This window comes from Strix aluco, chromosome 3, assembly GCF_031877795.1.
Source record: "Strix aluco isolate bStrAlu1 chromosome 3, bStrAlu1.hap1, whole genome shotgun sequence".
Classification (NCBI taxonomy): Eukaryota; Metazoa; Chordata; class Aves; order Strigiformes; family Strigidae; genus Strix; species Strix aluco.
In genome coordinates this window covers 124,563,254-124,583,981 of record NC_133933.1, presented here as the reverse complement: position 1 = coordinate 124,583,981, position 20,728 = coordinate 124,563,254, and the positions used below count along the sequence as shown (strand labels likewise).

At 43.7% G+C, this 20,728-nt stretch overlaps 1 protein-coding gene across 3 annotated transcripts in view; it reads right to left on the bottom strand.

Annotated features, from left to right (window-relative positions):
• The window catches only part of KLHL29 (kelch like family member 29), a 404,084-nt gene that overhangs the window by 20,957 nt on the left and 362,399 nt on the right, over nt 1-20,728 (bottom strand). For all 3 annotated transcript variants that reach the window (XM_074820138.1, XM_074820136.1, XM_074820137.1), the window contains 4 exons: nt 18,891-19,089; nt 16,029-16,211; nt 13,050-13,230; nt 1,778-1,971 (listed from right to left, as the gene is read on the bottom strand). In XM_074820138.1, coding sequence (XP_074676239.1) covers nt 1,778-1,971; nt 13,050-13,230; nt 16,029-16,211; nt 18,891-19,089 — 757 coding nt within the window. The remainder of the gene's footprint in view (nt 1-1,777; nt 1,972-13,049; nt 13,231-16,028; nt 16,212-18,890; nt 19,090-20,728) is intronic.

Genomic DNA, 20,728 nt, shown 5'->3' with positions numbered 1-20,728 from the left:
TTTGTTAGGAAATAATAGTACATGTCCACTAGAACAATGGCTGATGAACCCAACTCTGGACGGTTCGGATGATTTTTTCCAAGCACGCGTGGTGTTGGTGTCTGCTAGACAGTACAACGACCCCGAGGAATGATTTCCTGTGGCACTTGTACTATTTTGGTAAGGAAAAGGAATGCCTCTTTGCATAATGCATTCATTTTTGCAATATGCTGTGAGTACAGGAAAACCTCATACTGTCAGTCAGTGGATTAAATGAACAGCAGCAGCTGTAGCTGTGTGATGAAAAAAGCCAGGCAATAGCGTTGTTTGCACTGCTGTATTACATAAACATGACTTTTGCTGGTTAACGCCCTCCCGCTGGGCGCTTCATGCTACATCATATGCATGTCATGTTATGTTAGGCTGGACACAAACAGCAGCAAGGGAGTTGGAAAGCAGCAGCACTGTCTGCACAGGAGAGGCTACAGCCATGGCTCTACCAGCTCCTCATAACCTGGATCTACTAGGGAACCCCAAGAAAAGAGTCATAATAATTGTAACAAGCTACAATAAAAAGAGCAGGTTATTTTAGCTTTCTGAATATGCTTAGGCCTTACCTGAATACCTTATACCTGTGCTTCTGTAATTTATTACTTGCTACTCCTATTGCTCCACCAGACTCAGACTGTGATTTTTTTTTAAACGAAGCACTTCATGTCACGGTTTGAAACACTGGAACAGGTCACCCAGAGAGGTGGTAGATGCCCCATCCCTGGAAATGTTCAAGGTCAGGTTGGACGGGGCTCTGCGTTGAAGATGTCTCTGTTCATTGCAGGGGGGTTGGACTAGATGGACCTTAAAGGTGCCTTCCAGCCCAAACCATTCTGTGTTTCTACGATTCTAGGATGCAAAAGCAAGCCATCCCAAAGCAGCTTCTCTGCAATGACTGTATGAGCACTGTTTCTTTGGTCGCCTGAGTACAGCCAGACTGAAGAATGCCCACAGCCACCCAGCACAGAGCAGGTGGCCCAGGTCGGCTGCCACCCTGCAGTAATGTCCTTGTGAAGTGGAACGCTAAACCCTGTTTCCAAAAGTAGCCTAAACACTCAGGGTGCAAGTTGCCACAGAAAGCAGATAAGCTGCATCTTCTGAGTGCTATCCTAACTTTGGAAGGAAGTCTGCACCTCTGACATCAGCTGGTATGGTGGCAAGTTTGGACCTCTCATCTTGCTCTTTATTCTGTAAAAGGTTCGTTGAGCTCGAGAGCATCACAAGCTAATGAACACAGTTTTAATAATCTACACGTCTCAGAGATTTCAGCCTCTGAAGCACATATGGCTTTGGACACCACTGATAAATCCCAGTTAAGAATGACCATCACTTCCCACAGGACAGGCAGCATTTTAACAAACCCAGGAGTAATAATCCATTAACTGAGCAGTGTTGTAAAAACACATGGAGCAACACATGATGCCAGGATGAAGTTTCACTGAACTTTGCGATTGTTTTGTATCTAAAATTACTAGCTGTCCATACCTAATACATTTCCTTTCTCCTCGACTTTGAACTCATCACTTCTAGCTGATAACTAACTGTATTAATGAGTGACAATGGCCTTCAGTAAAGATCCAGGTAATTCCCTTTCTGGTAAATATACCATGCATTCCTGCCAATCTGTTGTACACATATCTCCCCTCACCCACCAACTCATTTGCTTTCCGCAAAGGCACTAAAATACCTATAAGCACAGCCATTTCTGTTGTAATACAGGTTTACTCTGACACCATGTATCCCTTACCAATCATCGGAGACTCTATAAAACTCCACGAATTAGTTTGAGGGATGTAGGACTGCAAGACCCCTGCAGCTCGGCCGGCTTCGTTCACCCCACCGAAGACGTAGATCTTCCCACCGCAAACGGTTGCAGCAGCTGAATGGACGGCCTTTGGCAGAGGAGCGATGGTCTCCCACTGGTTGGTTATCGTATCGTACCTAAGATGACAGCAATCAGAGTGAGCTGAGGTGGCACAACACTGGGTGAACAGCAAAGACACGACAGGTAGTGAAAGAAGGCTGGGATATAACACAAAGGCAGCCTGACAAGCAGAAGAAAAGCAGAGGTGGAAATATATTTCTTAACATCTTACAAATTCAGTCACTTGGTAAACAGTGTAATTAATGCTTTTTTCCTAAGGTTTTAAAACACTGAGAAAAGGCCAGAGAAAGCTGGTTCTACTTTCTGTATATGCCTCTCAAATCTCATTATAGTCCAAGCTAAAGAAACTCAGGACATCTTTGTTGAGATGTCTTCCACTAATTAATTTCTTTTAATGAGTATACAATGAGATTATTCTTGCAAATCAGTGCAGTGATATCCAATAGCAACCGCAGGCAGGCAACTGTTAATATACTTCAGTTGTTCAGCTTGTGAAACACATCTCACCTGCAACATAATGCAACACGATAGCTCTTTTTACTCTAGTTAACTGACCAGCGACGCACATTTTGTGCCAGAGTAAGTTGCTTCCATTTAATTTTCATTGTGCAACCCAAACTACTGTGCTTCATTGCAGGATGCTGCAAACGTTAATGCTGGAATAAGATTTCACCATTGTATCCATATTTGACATGAAGCAAACAGAAAAGAGTATGCATGGAAGTGCTAAATTAGTTTTAAGGTCATCAGTATCTGATTTAATTAAGCCATTGACCATAAGGGATGTGCAGTTAATAATCCATGGATGAAGATTCATTTTAGACAATGTCACAAGTACAGACGTCAATTTTTTTTAAAGATAATGTGGCAGGGATCCAAATAGCTGCTCTAAAATGAGTCCTGGAGACAGTGGAAAATAATGTGATTTTTTAGGCTTCTATATTTCCATGTAATGGCACATTCAGTCAAATAGGAGTTTCCTGCGTAGTGATTATTCAGAATTGTTGACTGCAAGAACAGAAGCCCTCATCACCCACTCTGGGCTTTTGCTCTTAATATTAGTGATATGCAATATGCAAATATGAAATGAATCCATGGCCATGAACCCATCTGTAAGAAATGATTTAGCAACAGGGGAATTCTCCCTTTGTAACTCATCCCTCAAATTCTCACTGCCCAAACTTGGGGAAAATGAAAGGGAGAAATGATATAAATGGTGGAAACAGCACAAAATAATGTGCTTAATGAAAATGCATTAATGAGTTCCAAGCAATATAACTGAAAGTAATTAACACACTCATAAAACTGAAGCAAAAGCAAGAGGGAGGCAAACTTTAACTAAAAAAAATAAATTAGGAAAGTCCTTTAAAATGAGCATGGAGAACTGCCTTGTACAATGCTCTAAATTAGTTACTGAGAAATTAAATTCATCTGCAACAAGTGATCAAAGGGGAGAAATATAACAAGATTAAACAACATGGTGCTGGGAGCATTCAAGGCGACACACCTATATTGGGCTGATTCTTAACGTTTGGTACCAAACCCAAGCCTGCAGATGCATTTTGACTGCACAAGCAACTCCTCCACATAAGGCTGCGTATGCTGCATCTCCTGCATTTGCCCACAGCATTTGGGGCAGCACTCACATCCATCCTGGCAAATATGCAAAAAATCTCACATAATATAAACAGTTTCATACACCGCTTTTGGGTTACATTTTGTGAACTCACCTACTGCAGTAATTTGGGGCTTGGTAATTTAATTCTTGATGTCTTATTAAAAGCTGGTTAAGGAATTGGTTAGAAACTGGGAAAAGCTATAGAGCTGAGAACTGGCCTAATGTTCCTTTCTAGTTCCTCGGCTTCTAAGATATAAATTATACTTGTCACCCGATAGGTATTGTCTCACACCGTCCACTCTGACTTAGCACCAGGAACACGTGTGGCCAGTAGAAGTCACCTTTGCTGGCACTGGCAGAAGTACCTGGCAGACCACAGTTCCCAAGACAGATACATTCCTGACAATGACTTTCTGATCCTCCTAATACCTTTATGGGAAGGAGGGGTTATATCTTTCACATGTGCTGGAGGCTGGGTGTGGTTGAGGACCACATCTATAGGAATACTGGAGAAAAGTTCAAATTACAAAAACAATCATCCTTTTCCTAGACAAATATCACTATTGGGACGTCAGGTCCTCTAGACCCCATTTTTCCCCCCACTTTTACTTCTCTCTGTTTATGCTCTATGACAACAGAACTGATCTTTCTTTCTCCTACTCTCCTTCATTTGCCACTTGGAAATCAAAAATGACCAGTTTCACTTCATCTGCTGAAAGTCAAAAGCTGCAGATCTGCTGGTTATAGGTGCAAGTGAGGCAGCTTAAAAAAACACTTCTCTTGAGGGTTATTTGTTTTAAAAAAAATCAGTGAACCATAAAGCAGGTGGAAGCAAGTCCATGTCCACCTAACACAGGCATCTAATGTGGGTTTTACATAGGCTGCTGTAGAAGCAATCTTCTTAAGTAAGTGCCTAATTTACCTCTGGGGCTGAAGGGAAGTTGGTGCCTTCAAGGCTTCCTGATACCCATCCACCAAGTCCCTCCATCCCCTCGGAATTTATTCCTCCAGTTCATTCCCTCCTTGCAAAACTGTAGACCTAATTTCTAGTCTCTGTTTTGCTTCGGCTCCCACCCACCAGAAAGTAAGGGGTTTTTTTTCTGTTGGATTATAAAGCCATCTGCTATCAAATCTCTCGCTTTCATGTACAGACTTGCAGAAAATAATAAAGTCACCTCTTCATCTTCTATGGGATAAACTAAGTCGTTTAAGCTCCTTAAGTCTCTGCAAGGCAGGTTTCCATCATTTTGGTCTATCTCAAGTCAGCTCTTAATGTGTTCACACAAGGATTTGCACCAGATTAACTAAATTGGTTTAAAAATGAATAAAGTTGAGTCTTTGTAACCTTCCAGGACAGGAAATAATGACACCTGCTTTACCTCTCTGCCCTAGGGCCTTTCCATCTGTCGTGTCATCTCTGGTGTTGCCATCACTCCACTGCCACCAGTGCTAGTGGGGCTCCTCAGCTGCCTTTAAGACCAGCTCTGCTAAGGGGCCAGCGGGGAGGGAACTGATTTAAAGAATAATCACTTTGATCTCTTCCCTTTAGTCAAGCTTTGCATCTGATTCCCCTGTTTGAAGCCACAGACAGAGACTTAATGGAAGCTGGCTTCAAGCCAGGCAAAGGTTTTTCTTTCCTCTCCTGCACTCTCCCTCCAGTACTGGTGTGTCCATGCTTGTCCTTGGCTAGGAGCCTACCAAGCCCATCCAATTTGTTGAACTTGAAACTTCAAGGACATCTCCTTTCACGGGACTGACTGCTTGGTTTTGCAGTCTTTGCACACTATGGATTCATGTGTGGTTTTGCACAGATGCCCTCGCACGCCTTTCTCTGCCCCCAGAGCAGTCCCTGCAACCCTGCGGTCCATGGCCCTGCTGTGCTCTGGACATCAGGCTTTCCACCTGTGCAGGATGTGTGTGTCCCTACCTGACACTTCACGTGCACTGAGCACTGTCGTCTCACCTGACCCTTGTGCAGTCACTATTCTCTGGTTTATATGTTACTTATATACCCATGATATGGCAAATGATCTAAACCCAGCAGAAAACACAGCTCAGGCTTGAAGAGAGCACACACAGAAATAACCTTGCTGGTTTCCACAACTCTCTACCCTTATGATTTCATCTGTGGGCCTGATCTTCCTCTTGCTTCACTCATTTCATTCAACGCCTCCTTTCTTGCTCTTTCCCTACCACCTCAGTGTTAACAGCAGAAAACCCGTCATTTCAAGCTGTGCAGTTTGCTTCTCTGCCTTCTTGACTTTTGATCTCTTCAGTACCTGAAAACGTGGTTTTTTTTTTTTTTTTTTTTTCTTCAGGCTCTTAATTTCTCTCCTTCTAGGTTAAACAGCCATATGAGTATCTTCATTTATTTACATTATAAAACCCTTACATCATGGTCAGTCACTTCTAGACATGCACCCTCCAGTTTCTTATACATTATTTAATTCTGTGTGCAGGAAAGCTGCTATTTAAAATAAAGCTGTACAGTGTCATATTGATCTGCTCCTCAGATGATTCACATGTTGTTTAAAATCACATTAATGGATTACTATTTTTTGCCTTTTTTATTTTCTTCTGCCTGTTCTGAGGGGCTTAAGAAACTATCCTTAGACAAGGCTATATATTTAACTTTCTTAAGACATCGTAGAATTATAGAATCACAGATTTGTTTAGGTTGGAAAAGACCTTTAGGATCATTGAGTCCAACTGTTCACCTAACACTACCAAGTCCACCACTAAACCATGTCCCTAAGTGCCACATCTACACTTTTAAACACCTCTAGGGATGGTGACTCAATCACTTCCCTGGGCAGCCTATTCCAATGCTTGACAACCCTTTTGGTGAAGAAATTCTTCCTAATACCCAACCTAAACCTCAACTTGAGGCTCTTTCCTCTTGTCCTATCATTTGTTACTTGGGAGAAGACATCGACCCCCATCTTGCTACAACCTCCTTTCAGGTAGTTGTAGAGTGCGATAAGGTCTCCCCTGAGCCTCCTTTTTGCCAGGTTTAACAACCCCAGTTCCCTCAGCCACTCCTCGTAAGACTTGTTCTCTATACCCTTCATCAGTTTTGTTGCCCTGTGGACATGCTCCAGCACCTCAGTGTTTTTCTTGTAGTGAGGACCCCAAAACTGAACACAGTAATAGAGCCCAAAACTGAACACACCAGTGTTGAGTACAGAGGGACAATCTCTTCCATAGTCCTGCTGGCCACATTATTTCTGATACAAGCCAGGATGCCATTGGCCTTCTTGGCCACCTGGGCACACTGCTGGCTCATATTCAACTGGCTGTCGACCAACACCCCCAGGTCCTTTTCTGATGGGCAGCTGTCCATTCACTCTTCCCCAAGCCTGTAGCAGTTACATGGGGTTGTTGTGACCCAAGTGCAGGACCCAGCACTGAGCCTCGTTGAATCTCATACAGTTGGCCTTGGCCCAGCGATCCAGCCTGTCCACATCCCTCTGTAGACCCTTCATTCCCTCAAACAGATCAACACTCCCACCCAACCTGGTGTCATTTGCAAACTAACTGAGGGTGCACTCAATCCCCTCGTCCAGATCATTGTTAAAGATATTAAACAGAACTGGCCCCAAAACCGAGCCCTGGGGGACACCACTTGTGACCGGCCGCCAACTGGATTTAACTCTGTTCACCACCACTCTTTGGGCCTGGCCATCCAGCCAGTTTTTTACCCATCCAAGCCATGAGCAGCCAGTTTCTCCAGGAGAATCCTGTGGGAAACAGTGTCCAAGGCTTTACTAAGGTCTAGGTAGACAACATCCACAACCTCTCCCTCATCCACTAAGCAGGTCATCTTGTCATAGAAGGAGATCAGGTTAATCAAGCAGGACCTGCCTTTCATAAATCCATGCTGACTGGGCCTGATCACCTGGTTGTCCTGTACATGCCACATGATGGTACTCAAGATGATCTGTTCCATAACCTTCCCCAGCACCGAGGTCAAAGTGACAGGCCTGTAGTTCCCTGGATCCTCCTTCCGGCCCTCCCTGTACATGGGAGTCACATTTGCTAACTTCCAGTCAATGACTGAAAGTGGCTTGCTGAGCACTTCTGCCAGCTCCCTCAGTAACCTCAGGTCGATCCCATCCGGCCCCATAGACCTGTGTGTGTCTAAGTGGTGTAGCAGGTCACTAACCATTTCCCCTTGGATTATGGGGGCTTCATTCTTTTTCCCGTCCCCATCTTCCAGTTCAGGGGGCTGGGTACCCCGAGAACCACTGCTCTTACTAGTTAAGACTGAGGCAAGGAAGGCATTAAGAACCTCAGCCTTTTCCTCATCTTTTGTCATTATGATCCCCCTCACATACAACAAAGGATGGAGATTGTCCTTAGCCCTCCTTTTGTTGCTAATATATTTATAGAAACATTTTTTATTGTCTTTTATGGCAGTAGTGAGATTGAGCTCTAGTTGGGCTTTGGCTCTTCTAATTTTCTCCCTGCATCTCTCCCTCAGTTGCCTGCCCCTTCTTCCAAAGGTCATAAGCTCTCCTTTTTTTCCTGAGTTCCAGCCAAAACTCTCTGTTCAGCCAGGCCAGTCTTATTCCCTGCCATCCCGTCTTTCGGCACATGGGGATGGCCTGCTCCTGCGCCTTTAAGGTTTCCTTCTTGAAGAATGTCCAGCCTTCCTGGACTCCTCTGCCCTTCAGGACTGCCTCCCAAGGGACTCTGTCAATCACTCTCCTAAACAGGCCAAAGTCTGCCCTCCGGAAGTCCAAGGTGAAGTTCTGCTGACCCCACTCCTTTCTTCTCCAAGAATCATGAACTCTATAATTTCACGATTGCTATGTCCAAGATGGCCTTCAACCATCCCATCACCCACAAGTCCTTCTCTGTTCATGAACAACAGGTCCAGCGGGCCGCTGTCCCTAGCTGGCTCACTCACCAGCTATGTTAGAAAGTTATCTTCCACACACTCCAGGAACCTTCTAGACTGTTTCCTCTTCACTGTATTGTATTTCCAGCAGATGTCTGGTAAGTTGAAGTCCCCCACAAGAACAAGGTCTAGCAATTGTGAGACTTCTCCCAGCTGCTTACAGAATATTTCATCTGCCTCTGGTTGAATGGCCTATAACACATTCCCACTGTGATACCTGCATTGTTGGCCTTTCCCCTGATTCTTACCCATAAACACTCAACCCTATTGTCACCATCATTAAGTTCTAGACAATCAAAACACTCCCTAACATACAAGACTACCCCCTGCCTCTCCTTCCTTGCCTATCCCTTCTGAAGAGTTTATGGCCATCCATTGCAGCACTGAAGTTGTGCAAGTCATCCCACTGTGTTTCTGTGATGGCAACTACATCAGTTTTCCTGCTGGACAATGGCTTCCAGCTCCTCCCGTCTGCTGCCCACACTGCATGCATTGGTATAGATGCACTTCAGTTGGGCTACTGATCCCACCATCTTTTTTGGGGGTGAAGCCCTAATTCCTACGTGACCATGTCTCAATAAAACAGTAGGTTCTGAAGCAGTTTCTAAGGCTTATAAACCTTATTCTTTACACTGAATTTTTTAGACTGTCTTCCAAGTACACACTGCCAACCAAAGTAATCTTCCAATTTTACACAACCCTATTGTAAAAGTGCTGTCAGGTCAAGGGGATTCATCTTCTGTCCTTCAAACAGATAATAACCACAAAGCACCCACATTTCCACACTTTTAGTCACATATATTGTCTTGTCAGCACACGTAGTCTTCTCGGCTCTCAAATTGCATATATTACAGGGCCCATCCATTATCTAAAAACCTAGTTCATGGATCCACTTCATTTCGCTGCCTCCCAACTCAATTCATATCTCAGAAGACAGAAAATGTAATACCCTCTCTCCTAACACCTAATGACTCGCTCCCTGTCACAAAGAAACTTGCCAGAGGGGCTTGATGGAGAACTGCAGCCACGCCGTTATTTCCCTAAACACTCATTCCAAAAACATAACTCTCCCTGAATATATACCCATGTACAGCCACAAAAATGGACTTATAACTCAGCCCCTCTGGCACATGCATATTGTTTTAAGATGAGTAACGAATGACTCATACTTGTCTGTTTGTGATAGTCCCGTAATATTATCCATCGAGCTGGAATTTTTACTGCCTCTTTACAGACAAATGGCAGATAAAGGGTAAAAAATCTCAGCCCTATTGATGTTGATGGGAAAACACCCACTGATTTAAGTGGCACCAGAATTTCTGGTTGAGGCTGCATCCTTCAGCCTCAATGACACAACTAAAATCACGAAGAGAAAAGCACAGGAGCTGATGCCATAAATCATTAGGAGTCTGGTGGTCCCTACTTGCTTTAATGCTTTCTAATAGTGCAGCAGATGTATTAGGTGCAGTCAGGTGGCAGCATGTATAGCTAAGATGGTCTGACATTTGTTTTTAAAAAACAAAATGCAGTAAAAACATCTTTGTAAGATTTTAACCATTTAAGATGAAATATTACAAGAATTCCAGGAAAAACAGGTGGAGAACAAGAGAGAAACTAGGAGATAATGTTATTTTCTCCATCTTCAAAGACCCATTGTGGAGAGACACCCTGTAGTCTTCATGCTTTGGGACTGCTAACTGGTGAGGTCAGGATAGGTCACTTTGGACTGGAGATCTGCCTTCCACCATGCTAGTGAATATGCATCGAAACCATGCCAAAGCTGGGCATGGTCACGCTCGAGCTCACTGAGCAAACAAAAAGCAAAATGTGGTTGGGAAAGATAAGCTGCATGTGTACGAGGGGAGGTGGTAGGTGGCCCAGCAATGGAGGGTGTCCAGTGCCTTGCCCTTCACATTGGTGGCACAGCCCAGGACTGCATTGTGCATCAGGCCTTGATAAGACTCCATACCTCCATGTGGGTGGATAACAGGGCTATAATCTCAGATGCCTCCTTTGAGGCAAAAAACTAACCAAAACCCGAGTGCGCAACCCTGAAATTCAACACTGAGGGGAACAATGTTAACCTCAGAGGTAAATGTGATTTTTGGCATAACCTGACTTGGAGCATATAATCATGTCACTTTATTATTTTAATATAGTGCTTTTGTAAGACCTGCTGCAATGACAGAGAGGTTTCCCCCATCCTGAGAGATGGTATCTTAGTGGCCCACCCAAAGCAGCACAATATTTGAAGAGGAATGTGCAGCCCACACAGAAGTATGGTGGGAGAAGGTCAGTCACCTGAAGCTCTTGAGGGGGAAGAAAAAGAAAAAGAAGGCAGAGTCAAGAAGTGGGCATTAACTGCACATAAGACAGCAGACAGATGAGCAATTAAAGTGACTACTTTGTATTTAAATGTTTTTTTTTAAGCTGCAACCCAAATTCCTGAACACTTGCACAAATTAGTTGTGTGGTCCAAATGGGAAATGCTTTTATCTGAAAAGGCCTGACTTTGCTCAGCACAGCTACGAGGGTCACCTTCTTCTCACATGGATTTCTAACAGCAGACCCTGAAACATCTTTTCCAAAATGCACAGCTTCAGCCATGCCATGCTTTGCTTCTGTCATCCCCCACTGTCATTTTAATACAAAGAATAAAAAAGGAAACATCCCAAAACCTCTCTCATTTCTTGGCATAACCCAAAGGAGGCCATGTTGCACTTTTTCCATGGCTTTGTCTCACAAGTCACTTTATAGACAATAGCAGATTAATTATAACCACGGGTTTAGCAAATCCCCATGACAAGAAGTCCTTATTGTGGTTGAGACAGCATGCGCTGAAATGATAGGGAGGAAATCTGCTCCTTTCCCACATATAAGTCTCTTGGTGGGCTTGTTACAAGTGAAAACTAGCACGGCTGCTCTCACTGAGCCATGCAGGGTACGCTGAGGGCCTGAGTGTGACTTTGCAGGCTGCAATGTCATTTGTAGCGAGGGCTTGGGTGACTCAGATGAAAAGGAAGGAGAGGGGGTTACTTTACTTGATTTGGGGTTCATTCAAGTGACCAACATTTTGGATGCTTTGTTAAAAACAGACAGTGAGAATCAGAGCACAGACAGAAATAAGACCCTAGGAAAAATAAAATGAGGTAATTTAATCAATGACATCCATCAAGATACCTATCCGTGGTAGCATTATTTTGATGTTCATCTTTATCAAGAGATGGAACGAAATGCTCCGTCTCTTTCCCGGGCTCTCTCCTTCCCATGTTCACAAAAACATTTCTGCTAGTTAAAAATTTGCTGACTTAAATTACAGGACAAATACCTTCAGAAATCAGAAATAAATTTGGATAAAATGATGAGATTTCTTTCAAAGCAAGTCCCAAGGGCAGTGCCCACTGTAAGCTCAGGGTTAAGGAGGGAAGCAATGCTCACTAGTTGCATTCACTGCTACGATTTATCATTCATTCTTCATTGTCTGCATTTTCCTGACTTGCTGAGAGCATCATCACCAATGTCAGTTCTTCAGCCCATGCCTGAGGTGGGAGGGAAGGCTACCTGCAGACCTTGTCCTACTGCACATGTCCTTTCCAGGGGCTATTTTGTCACATCCTTGTCTCCTAGGCAAAATAGTGCCATATTTGTGAAGATAAAGGAACACAAAACTAGGCCCATATGTGAACTGTGATAGCTCAGCACCAGACAGTATCTCCCTGGCCTCGCATACAGACAACTGGTCTGTCTCATGCACTGAACTAGGCAGAAATCCTTTGGGAAAAAAAAAGTCATCACATGATTAAAGATTGTACTAAAAAGATCTGCAGAAGGAAACTTTATTTTTGGCATTTTCTAATTTCCTGTGTGTTTGACTTTGAAATATTAATAAACTTTTAATACAGATTTTGGTATTCAGTATTTATGCTATCTACTTAAATGAAAAAATAAACACCTCCTACATAAATGGAACATAGACGTTGCATCACCAAAATAAAAAAATAATAGATTGACAGCATCTTTAACCCTAACCTTTTGAAAAATGTTGTGGGTTTTTTGCAAATCTTTCTTAATGACTTATTCCTTTCTGGCTTGACTGCTAAGGAAACTTTTATTGGCAAATGCCTGTTTCAAATGCCTGTTGTTTTAGTCGGGGCTTGGCAGGTCCCCAGGCCAAGACCACCATTCCTTCCAGCCAGGCCAAGGCTTTACCAGGAGAGTGCATGTGAGAAACTCACTTTGCTGTTGCTTTTTTTTGGTTTAAAAAAAAAAATAATTATTGTGGTCTGTAAGGACTTTCATCAGTACTAAATTCAAATGAAGTTTACTAGTTCATTGTATAATCTGTGTAAAGTGTCCAAAGAAGCTTAATTCCTCTCTTCCCTCCTGTGAGCAAACTGACAAACAGACAGCTTTTGTCTTTGGTTTTGAAACAATAGTTTCCACTGAAGCTTTAAAAAGAAATCAAATCTTGCATAGTTTCCTCCTTTCTTAGCTGTTATAAAAACTTTTTTAAAACATACAGTCCATTTGATGTGTCTTTTAAAAGGGAAATGGTCTTTTAGCATAGCATGAAAAAAAAAGCTCCAGCACACAGCATGTTTTTGTTTTTTTACCTTTCCACATGGTCAACGTTGCCTGCCACACCGACCCCTCCAATGGTATAAATTTTCCCATCGTACACCAGACTGTTATGTCGACACCTTGGGACTGTCATGCGGGACACGAGGTTCCAGTTATCGAGCAGGGACATGTAACACCAGACATCAGCAAGTGTGACACCCGACTCCATGCCGCCTGGCACCGATGTGTGGGTGAGGGAAAGAAAAGGGGAGAATTACGTGAGATCCTGGAATGGCAGCAGCTTTGCACACAGCAATCAAAGCCAGTTACAAAGTAAAAACTCTTCAAATGACATTTGACTAATTAAAATAAATCACCCTCAATACTGAGCATCTGTTCCGATGATGCATATCTGTGTCATTTATTCATGCGCCCCAAAGGCTGTTTTTTTTTTAATAAGATGACATGAAGAAATCAAGATGTCAGACTACGAGGGACATGTACATAAGGGGATAGACCCTTTTCAGTGTTCATAAATAACTTCCAGTCTATTCAATCACTGTAACACTTGCAAGAAAGTGTCAGAAGGCAGAGCCTATCTTGGCTTGTGAGACACAGGCTGGTCTGAAATCTAAAATGCTTAATACAGTGATGGATTGAAGCAACACATACATGGGCACAATAAAGTCAGTGCTTGCACTGTAGGCTTAACGTCTAATTTTCAGGGAGAAATTTCTTATTTATTTTCATTTGCTGATAAAGGAAAGAACCACCTGTACCACTCCTGTAAAACAGTTCAAGATGCTCCAGTTAAATACTTATATTGGTCATTTTTTAACTTCTGACTGAAGCTCCCAAGGTAGCCACTTTGTGGGTGTCTTACTATCCCCATTTTGAAGCACAAAGAGGTGAAATGATTTATTTGAGACCACACTAGGAGTCAGTGGTTGAGCCAGGAAAAGAAACCAGACTCAGTTCTGTGGTTTAATGAGAAAATCAGGCTTCCTCCTTAGTATTTTGCTCTCCACACCTATGTTATGCAGTGTGGGATCCAGTACTTGGAGCTTGCAGGGGTTCATTCCCACTTCTGTTGGTTCCCTTTCCCTTCTTCCTCTGCCTGGTAAGTTTTAGCAAAGCAAAATATCAACCAACACTCAGCCATGTGGGACTTTCAGCTCTCCTATCATAGCCACCGAATACCATCAGATTGCTCATCCAGATTCAAGGGAAAGAGATGAAATAAGCTTTGAATTTAGGATTCAACAGCTTTTTTTTTTTTTTTTTTAGCAGGTATGGCACAGCCTAAAATGGCTTTACATGTTGGAAAGTACCTCAGCTAAGAATAACTAAAAGTCAGCATCTCACAAAAGCCTCCATAGAAGGCTTTAGCTCCAGCAGCAAAATGAGCATGGGCAAAAAACTGTCAAGAAGTAATTTCCAATCAATCCTTAGGGCCTCTATGCAGTATTAATGGAATTTAACACCACAGGCAGCAATTTACTGCGGAAAATGCAGTGAGGGAACTCGGCAAGGGAAAGGCAACAGCTGTAACCCCTTACTGGTACTGCCTGGCGCATCTGTGCTCCCAACTACACCCTTGGATCGCACACATCTGCACCTCCCTGCCCAGGCTCCTCTTTTAATCATCAAACCTCCACTCAGCTGCCATCAGAGCATCCTTGCATCGCCTGGTGGGAATTGCTTTTCCCCCTCCAGCCAAGCAGAGGTACCACCAGACTGCAAAAAACCAGACACCGTGATGCTACGGGCACAGTGTAGACAGCTTCTTTGGGAGTTAAAGTCTTTTAAGGAGCATGGTCTCAGTTTCATTGAAACTAAGAAGATTATAGGGCTAGTGACTACTGTCAAAAGAGAGGTCTCAACAACAAGTACAAAACGTGAATGCTCCTGTAAATAAATACTGTAAGTGTAGGTCACATATTCAGCAGTTCAGCCTGTCTGTCTCAAATTCCATAACCCACCATTTAGACTCAACTGCAGCCAGTATTTTAAATTGTGTTTCTATGGCAGTGAAACCTCTTTGCATGCTTGATGGTTGTCAGATCTATTTTCTTCATGTTGCATCTGCAAATGTTACTGTTGACTGCTTTGAGAGAACTTTAACGCCGCAGAGAAATGGAGAATGATAAAAGCAGGGAAATCCCTCTCTCCCAACCTCCTCCCACTTGTCTTTTTTTTTTCACCAGGAGCAGCTGGGTAAAACTCTGGCATGTCCTTCTTTGTCTGTGCTGCTTATGTTGTAAGGAAGGACACTCTTCTCCCAGCCCAGTAAATCTGGGGGATCAATGGATTGAGAGCAGCCCAGAGGAGAAGCACTGGGGGATACTGGTGGACAGAAGATTGGGAATGACCTGGCAATGTGCATTTGCAGCCCAGAAAGCCAAGTGTATCCTGGGCTGCCTCAAAAGCAGTGTGGCTAGCAGGTCGCAGGAGGTGATTCTCCCCCTCTACTCTGCTTCGGTGAGAGCCCACCTGGAGTACTGTGTCTAGCTCTGGGGTCCTCAGCACAAGACAGACATGGACTTGTTAGAGTGGGTTGGGAGGAGGGACATGAATATGGTGAGAGGGCTGGAACACCTCCCCTGTGAGGACTGGCTGAGAGAGTTCAGGTTGTTCAGCCTGGAGAAGGGTCTGGGAAGACCTTATTGTGGCCTTTGAATACTATAAGGGGGCTTATAAGAAAGATGGACAGAGACTTTTTACCAAGGCCTGTAGTGAAAGGACCAGAGGTAGCAGTTTTAAACTGAAAGAGGGTAGATTTAGATTGGACATAAGGAAGAAATTTATTACCATGAGGGTGGTGAGGCACTGGAACAGGCTGCCCAGAGAAGCTGTGTATGCCTCATCATAGGAAGTGTTCAAGGCCAGGCTGGATGGGGCTTTGAGCCACCTGATCTAGTGGAAGGTGTCCCTGGCCAGGACAGGGGGGGGTTGGACTACATAATCTTTAAAGGTCCCTTCCAACCCAAACCATTCTGTGATTCTATGTTTTTATGAAATCTGCTGCTTACCTGAGAGATAGATGTTGTCCCCAGCGCTGACCACGCTGAAAAACTCTCGATCATAGAAGGGCAGGCTGGCCAATGGGTACCACTTGTTGTTTTGAGGATTTAAGCAAGTGACTGCTGTTAAAGCACGCTGATTCATGCCAATCATCTGACGACCCCCAACTAAGACTATTACCTCGGCTACACCTAGGATTCAAGTAGGAAAAATAATATTATAAAAAAGTGTCATCTCTCAACCAGGCAGGAGCCTATCAAAAAATACTCTGCAGTCAGGGTAATTTTAATGTATCGTATATAAACCTGTTTTAGACTGTGTAATCAAATCAAGAAGGGTGAGAAAAAAGGGACTGTGTGTGGGGGGGGAGTGGTGGGTGAAGAATGACACTATGAACATGCTTGGGAGAACTTGAGAGGGAGCATGCCATCTGGGCAAGACTTGAAGGGGAAAGAAATAAAAAACCAGTTCCATATAAAGATGTCCGTTGACTTCAACAGTTTCTGAGTGAGACCTGCATGTAGCAAATTCCTGTTTCACTGAAGAAAATGGGAACTTTGTCAAGGCTTGTGATAGTTTTGGAGCTTAGGTATTATCCAGGAAAAGTATGTCTGGACTTTAACCTGAAGAAAGTGTTCTCACACTAAAAGCTAATGTCTGGAGAAGATTTAGGCTATGGTTATGGTTCTTCACCCTGATCTTCTCTCTGCATATACTCTATTAACATATCATTTTCTGTTTTTTGTTTTTGTTTTTGTGGGGTTTTTTTCCTTTTCCAGAGAAAGCAGGTGTTCTAGATGTAACTAACATGTGCTCAAGTTTCAGATCAGAGTCTTAGAGTACTAGGTGCTAGGAAACGTGACGGAGATAGCCCCTGCCCTAATATAGTTATTAACTGAGATTTATCTGTGTTTAAACAGCTCCCCCAAGCCCATAACACGCAGGGTGTGCAGCAAGCCAAATTCTCTGCTCGTGCAAATGCACAAACTTTTGCAATCCACATCTCAGAGCTTTTATTACCATTTCACAGCCAGAACTGAGTCAAATCTGATCTGAGTGTTACTCCAGGCTCATCCCTGCAGTGATGGGTCACAGTTTAACATCTGGATGTTTTCTGGCTCCAACCCCAAGAGTCAATTGCTGGGGATGGTTTGGATTTAGCATTTAGCAGAAGTGCTAAAAATCTTTCTGCATCAATTGTAAGTCCCAGTGCAATCTGTTGCCAGGAGAGGTAGGCTCAGAAGCAGGACCATGAGTCCACGAGCTGGAAGGAATCACCATTTCAGGAGCTGTGCTCACGGCCGGACCTGTTGCTGTGATGTGTTATGGTGCCCATCCTAGAGACAAGCGTGCACAGGCCGGGGGGTCACAAGTGCGGAATTGGGATTGCCAGCGAGAGGATCAGGAGCGGCAGCAGAGAAATGTGTCTTTCGGAGTGATGGATTATCGTCATTCTTCATTAGTGTTTTCAAAAAATGTATATGTGTCATTCAAGCAAGGTTACTCTCTTAAAAGGTATTAAGTTAAAGTGCTGTACAGTTTTAAGTAAATATTTGTCAGTAACAAGAGATCATTATTTTTGCACCACACCAGAAAATCTAATCACTTGTGCAACACATAACTTGATTATAATCAATGACCTCGAGAGGACATGTGACACGATGCCGCGAGTCCACAAAGGGTGTTTAGAAATCCTTTGTGCCTACATGAATGCCGTTGATATGCAAAATAACATGATTCTATATAATTAGACTCTGACCTAAAAAACTATAATCACCCTCTCTTACCCTGAGAGAATCACTTTTCCCTCATCAACAAGCTTCTGGAAATGGATCATATTACACCTACAATTTTATATACATAAAATAAGCACTTTTCAAAAATCCCTTCAAACATCACACCATTAGTCGTCTTCAATGAAAGACTTTTTAGGATAGATTGTTATTGAAAGTCCTCTACACTTCATCCTTCTGAAAGGTGCCTTGATGAGGCAGTCTCCAGAAGCTGCAAATGCTGTGGTTTGATATGCCATCTCCGTGCCACATTAGCATTAGTGGCAGTGACAGAAAGTTTTGCCTGGCTTTATGATTGTAGTTATGGGAGGCAGAAGTACAGGCAGCATGTTAAAACAATTCACCTGTTTCATCTGACTCCTTCTTGGACGAAGTTTTCCTACATATTTGCACCACTCTGTTCAGCAAATATTTAGGGTATTTCTTACTTTATCATGACATGGGCTCTGCTGGGAAGTTGGGCACTTGGATTCTTTTCATGTATTTTTCCAAAAAGGAAAATGCATGTGTTCCTCAAGTGAGAAACTTTTTGAAGAGACACAGTTCTTCATAGCTGCTGGGTTTTTAAAAGGGAATATATCATGTGTGATCTATTTGTTTTGGAGGCAGCAAACAGCCTGTACTGGTACTGTAAGACTCACCATATGAAAATAGTATATTTACATAGAGCTGTGAAAGTGAAGCTGTTTTATGAGTATTAGCTAATTGCCATTAGCTGAATGGCAAAGAAGCAAATTATTCACCTATTTTTGCAGCTAGAGAAACTGAGGCATGGAGGGCAAGGGGCTCACTTTCAGGACAATTGGGGAACAAAGATAATAATTCCTAAAAAGTAGGCTCCTTCTAAATCTTGTTTCAGAAGCATACATCTAAAAACTCATGTCCAACCACTGCGGAGAGGCTCCTACATGCTCGAGCGAAGTAGAAATGGAAAATTGAGCTTGAAATATCACCAGACTCCAAGAAGGAGTCAAGGGAAGGAGCCGAGGTCTGTGCCCCATCCCAGGGCATGTCCTGGCCATGCCTGGGAACTGCTGAACCAGGGAGCTGGTGCCACTGAAGGAAGTTTTGCTTTACCTGCAGAGAGCCTGGGCCGGGTCCTTGGCGTCTGCATCTCCTGTCGGGCGTGCGGCAGCATGTGATAACGTTTGGCTTCATTCACGAGATCCCGGCAAGCCTCTGAAGACTTTATCAACTCCTCGTTGTCAACAACATTGAGCAGATAGCTGGGATGGATGAAGGGGAGGCGCACCACTGCCAGCAACTCCGCAGCATACTGCGAGGGGGGGAAAAAATAATAACACATTGCAGCCTTTGTGCCAGAGTTCAGCTGCTTGGCATCTCCGCCTCCTGCCCTGCAAACCGTCCCATCACCCAATCTGGAAAGACACTTGTCACGGATGCTGCACCCGAGCCCTGCCTAGCGATCAGGTGGGACAGAGACAACGCAGCCCTCAGTGCTCCCCAACCCAGGCTGGTTTTGGTCCCAGGAGACTGAAAACAATCTTCGAAAGGTTATACTCTTGTTATATAGCACTGTATGGAGGGATTTTTGAAATAAAAGCTCATTCTGAACTCAGGCTGAATATAACAGCTTGTGCACCGGAGACATGGAATAAGCTTTTGAGTCTTCTGAATTAACCTTGAAATGTGAGCATGGTTGTTGCACTGTAAAAAAACCCCAAACAAGTCTTTTTTGGCACCAGAAATGTGAAACAAAAGATGGTAAATAGGGTAGATTTCAACAACTGCTATGGCAGAGACTGAATAATATCAGCCAATTCGCTAAAAATCTTTTAATTAATAGGGTTTACTTGTTGGTGAAACAAATCATGTAGTTCTACATTTTGGGGAAGTCAGACTCCAGAGGGTGCTATACAAATACTGACAGTAAGTTTCATCTTCTAAATAAATACATTAAACCTTGGAGGGCAAAGGACACCCGAGCAAATGAAGCTGTCTGTAACTGAACACAGCTTAAAGAACAAAACCCCAAGAGAGAAAACTGCAATCGAAAAACCAAGAGTCCATCCCCAGATTATTCTTTTTATATATAATTGGTTGTATCACAACACAGCACAAGAGTTCAGTGAAAAGCAGAGTAATAGGAAAACATGGTTCTTGAGAAGCAGCGCACACAAACAGGATGCAAACTAAGGGTGCGCAGCAAGAAAAGACAATCATCTGTTGTAATAAATATTCATATAGCCGCTGCATCCAAAGATCCCAACCGGGATGGAGGCCAGGATGCAATAAATATTCCTGAGGTCCGTGCAACTGGTCCTGAGAAACACCAGGCACCAGCAGCATCTGCTGGCCTGCAGATGCCTCTGGTCTTCCAGAAGCTACTTGGCTCTCACTTTCATTTTCAGCAGCATGCCTGTCCCTGCAGCACGTGAGAGCCAAGTCACAGCAGGAGCAGGGATGGGAATGGGGCAGGGACACAGCGAGACGGGAGGGCAGGGATGTGGCCTGAGCCAGCTAATGGGCTGGCCAGGCAGGTGAGCCACAGTGACACCCTGGATTGCTTCCAGGGCTTCCCCTTTCCCCACCCAAATTGAAGAAGCAGGCTTCATTTAGGATGAAAACAGAGGATTTATCCTTCCAACAGCAACTCACACTGCTCTCCTGCGAGAGAGCCACATCAGCCTGGTGCAAGCTCAGTCAAAGTGAGATGTGACTGCCTGTGGGGAGCTGAACCCCACATGGCAGCAGGGAGACGACCATAGTCTCAGGCTGACTCCTGGCCCCCTTCTCACCAGCCCTGCTCGACACCTAGGCCAGCAATTTTAGATACAGCCCGAAGTGTTTAGGTCTGGCCACCCTGAAGTTGTTTGCGGATAAAAAAGACAAGTGATGCAAAAGGCACAGAAAAATGACAGTGCTCATTTTCTGGAAAAAATCTCAGAATCACA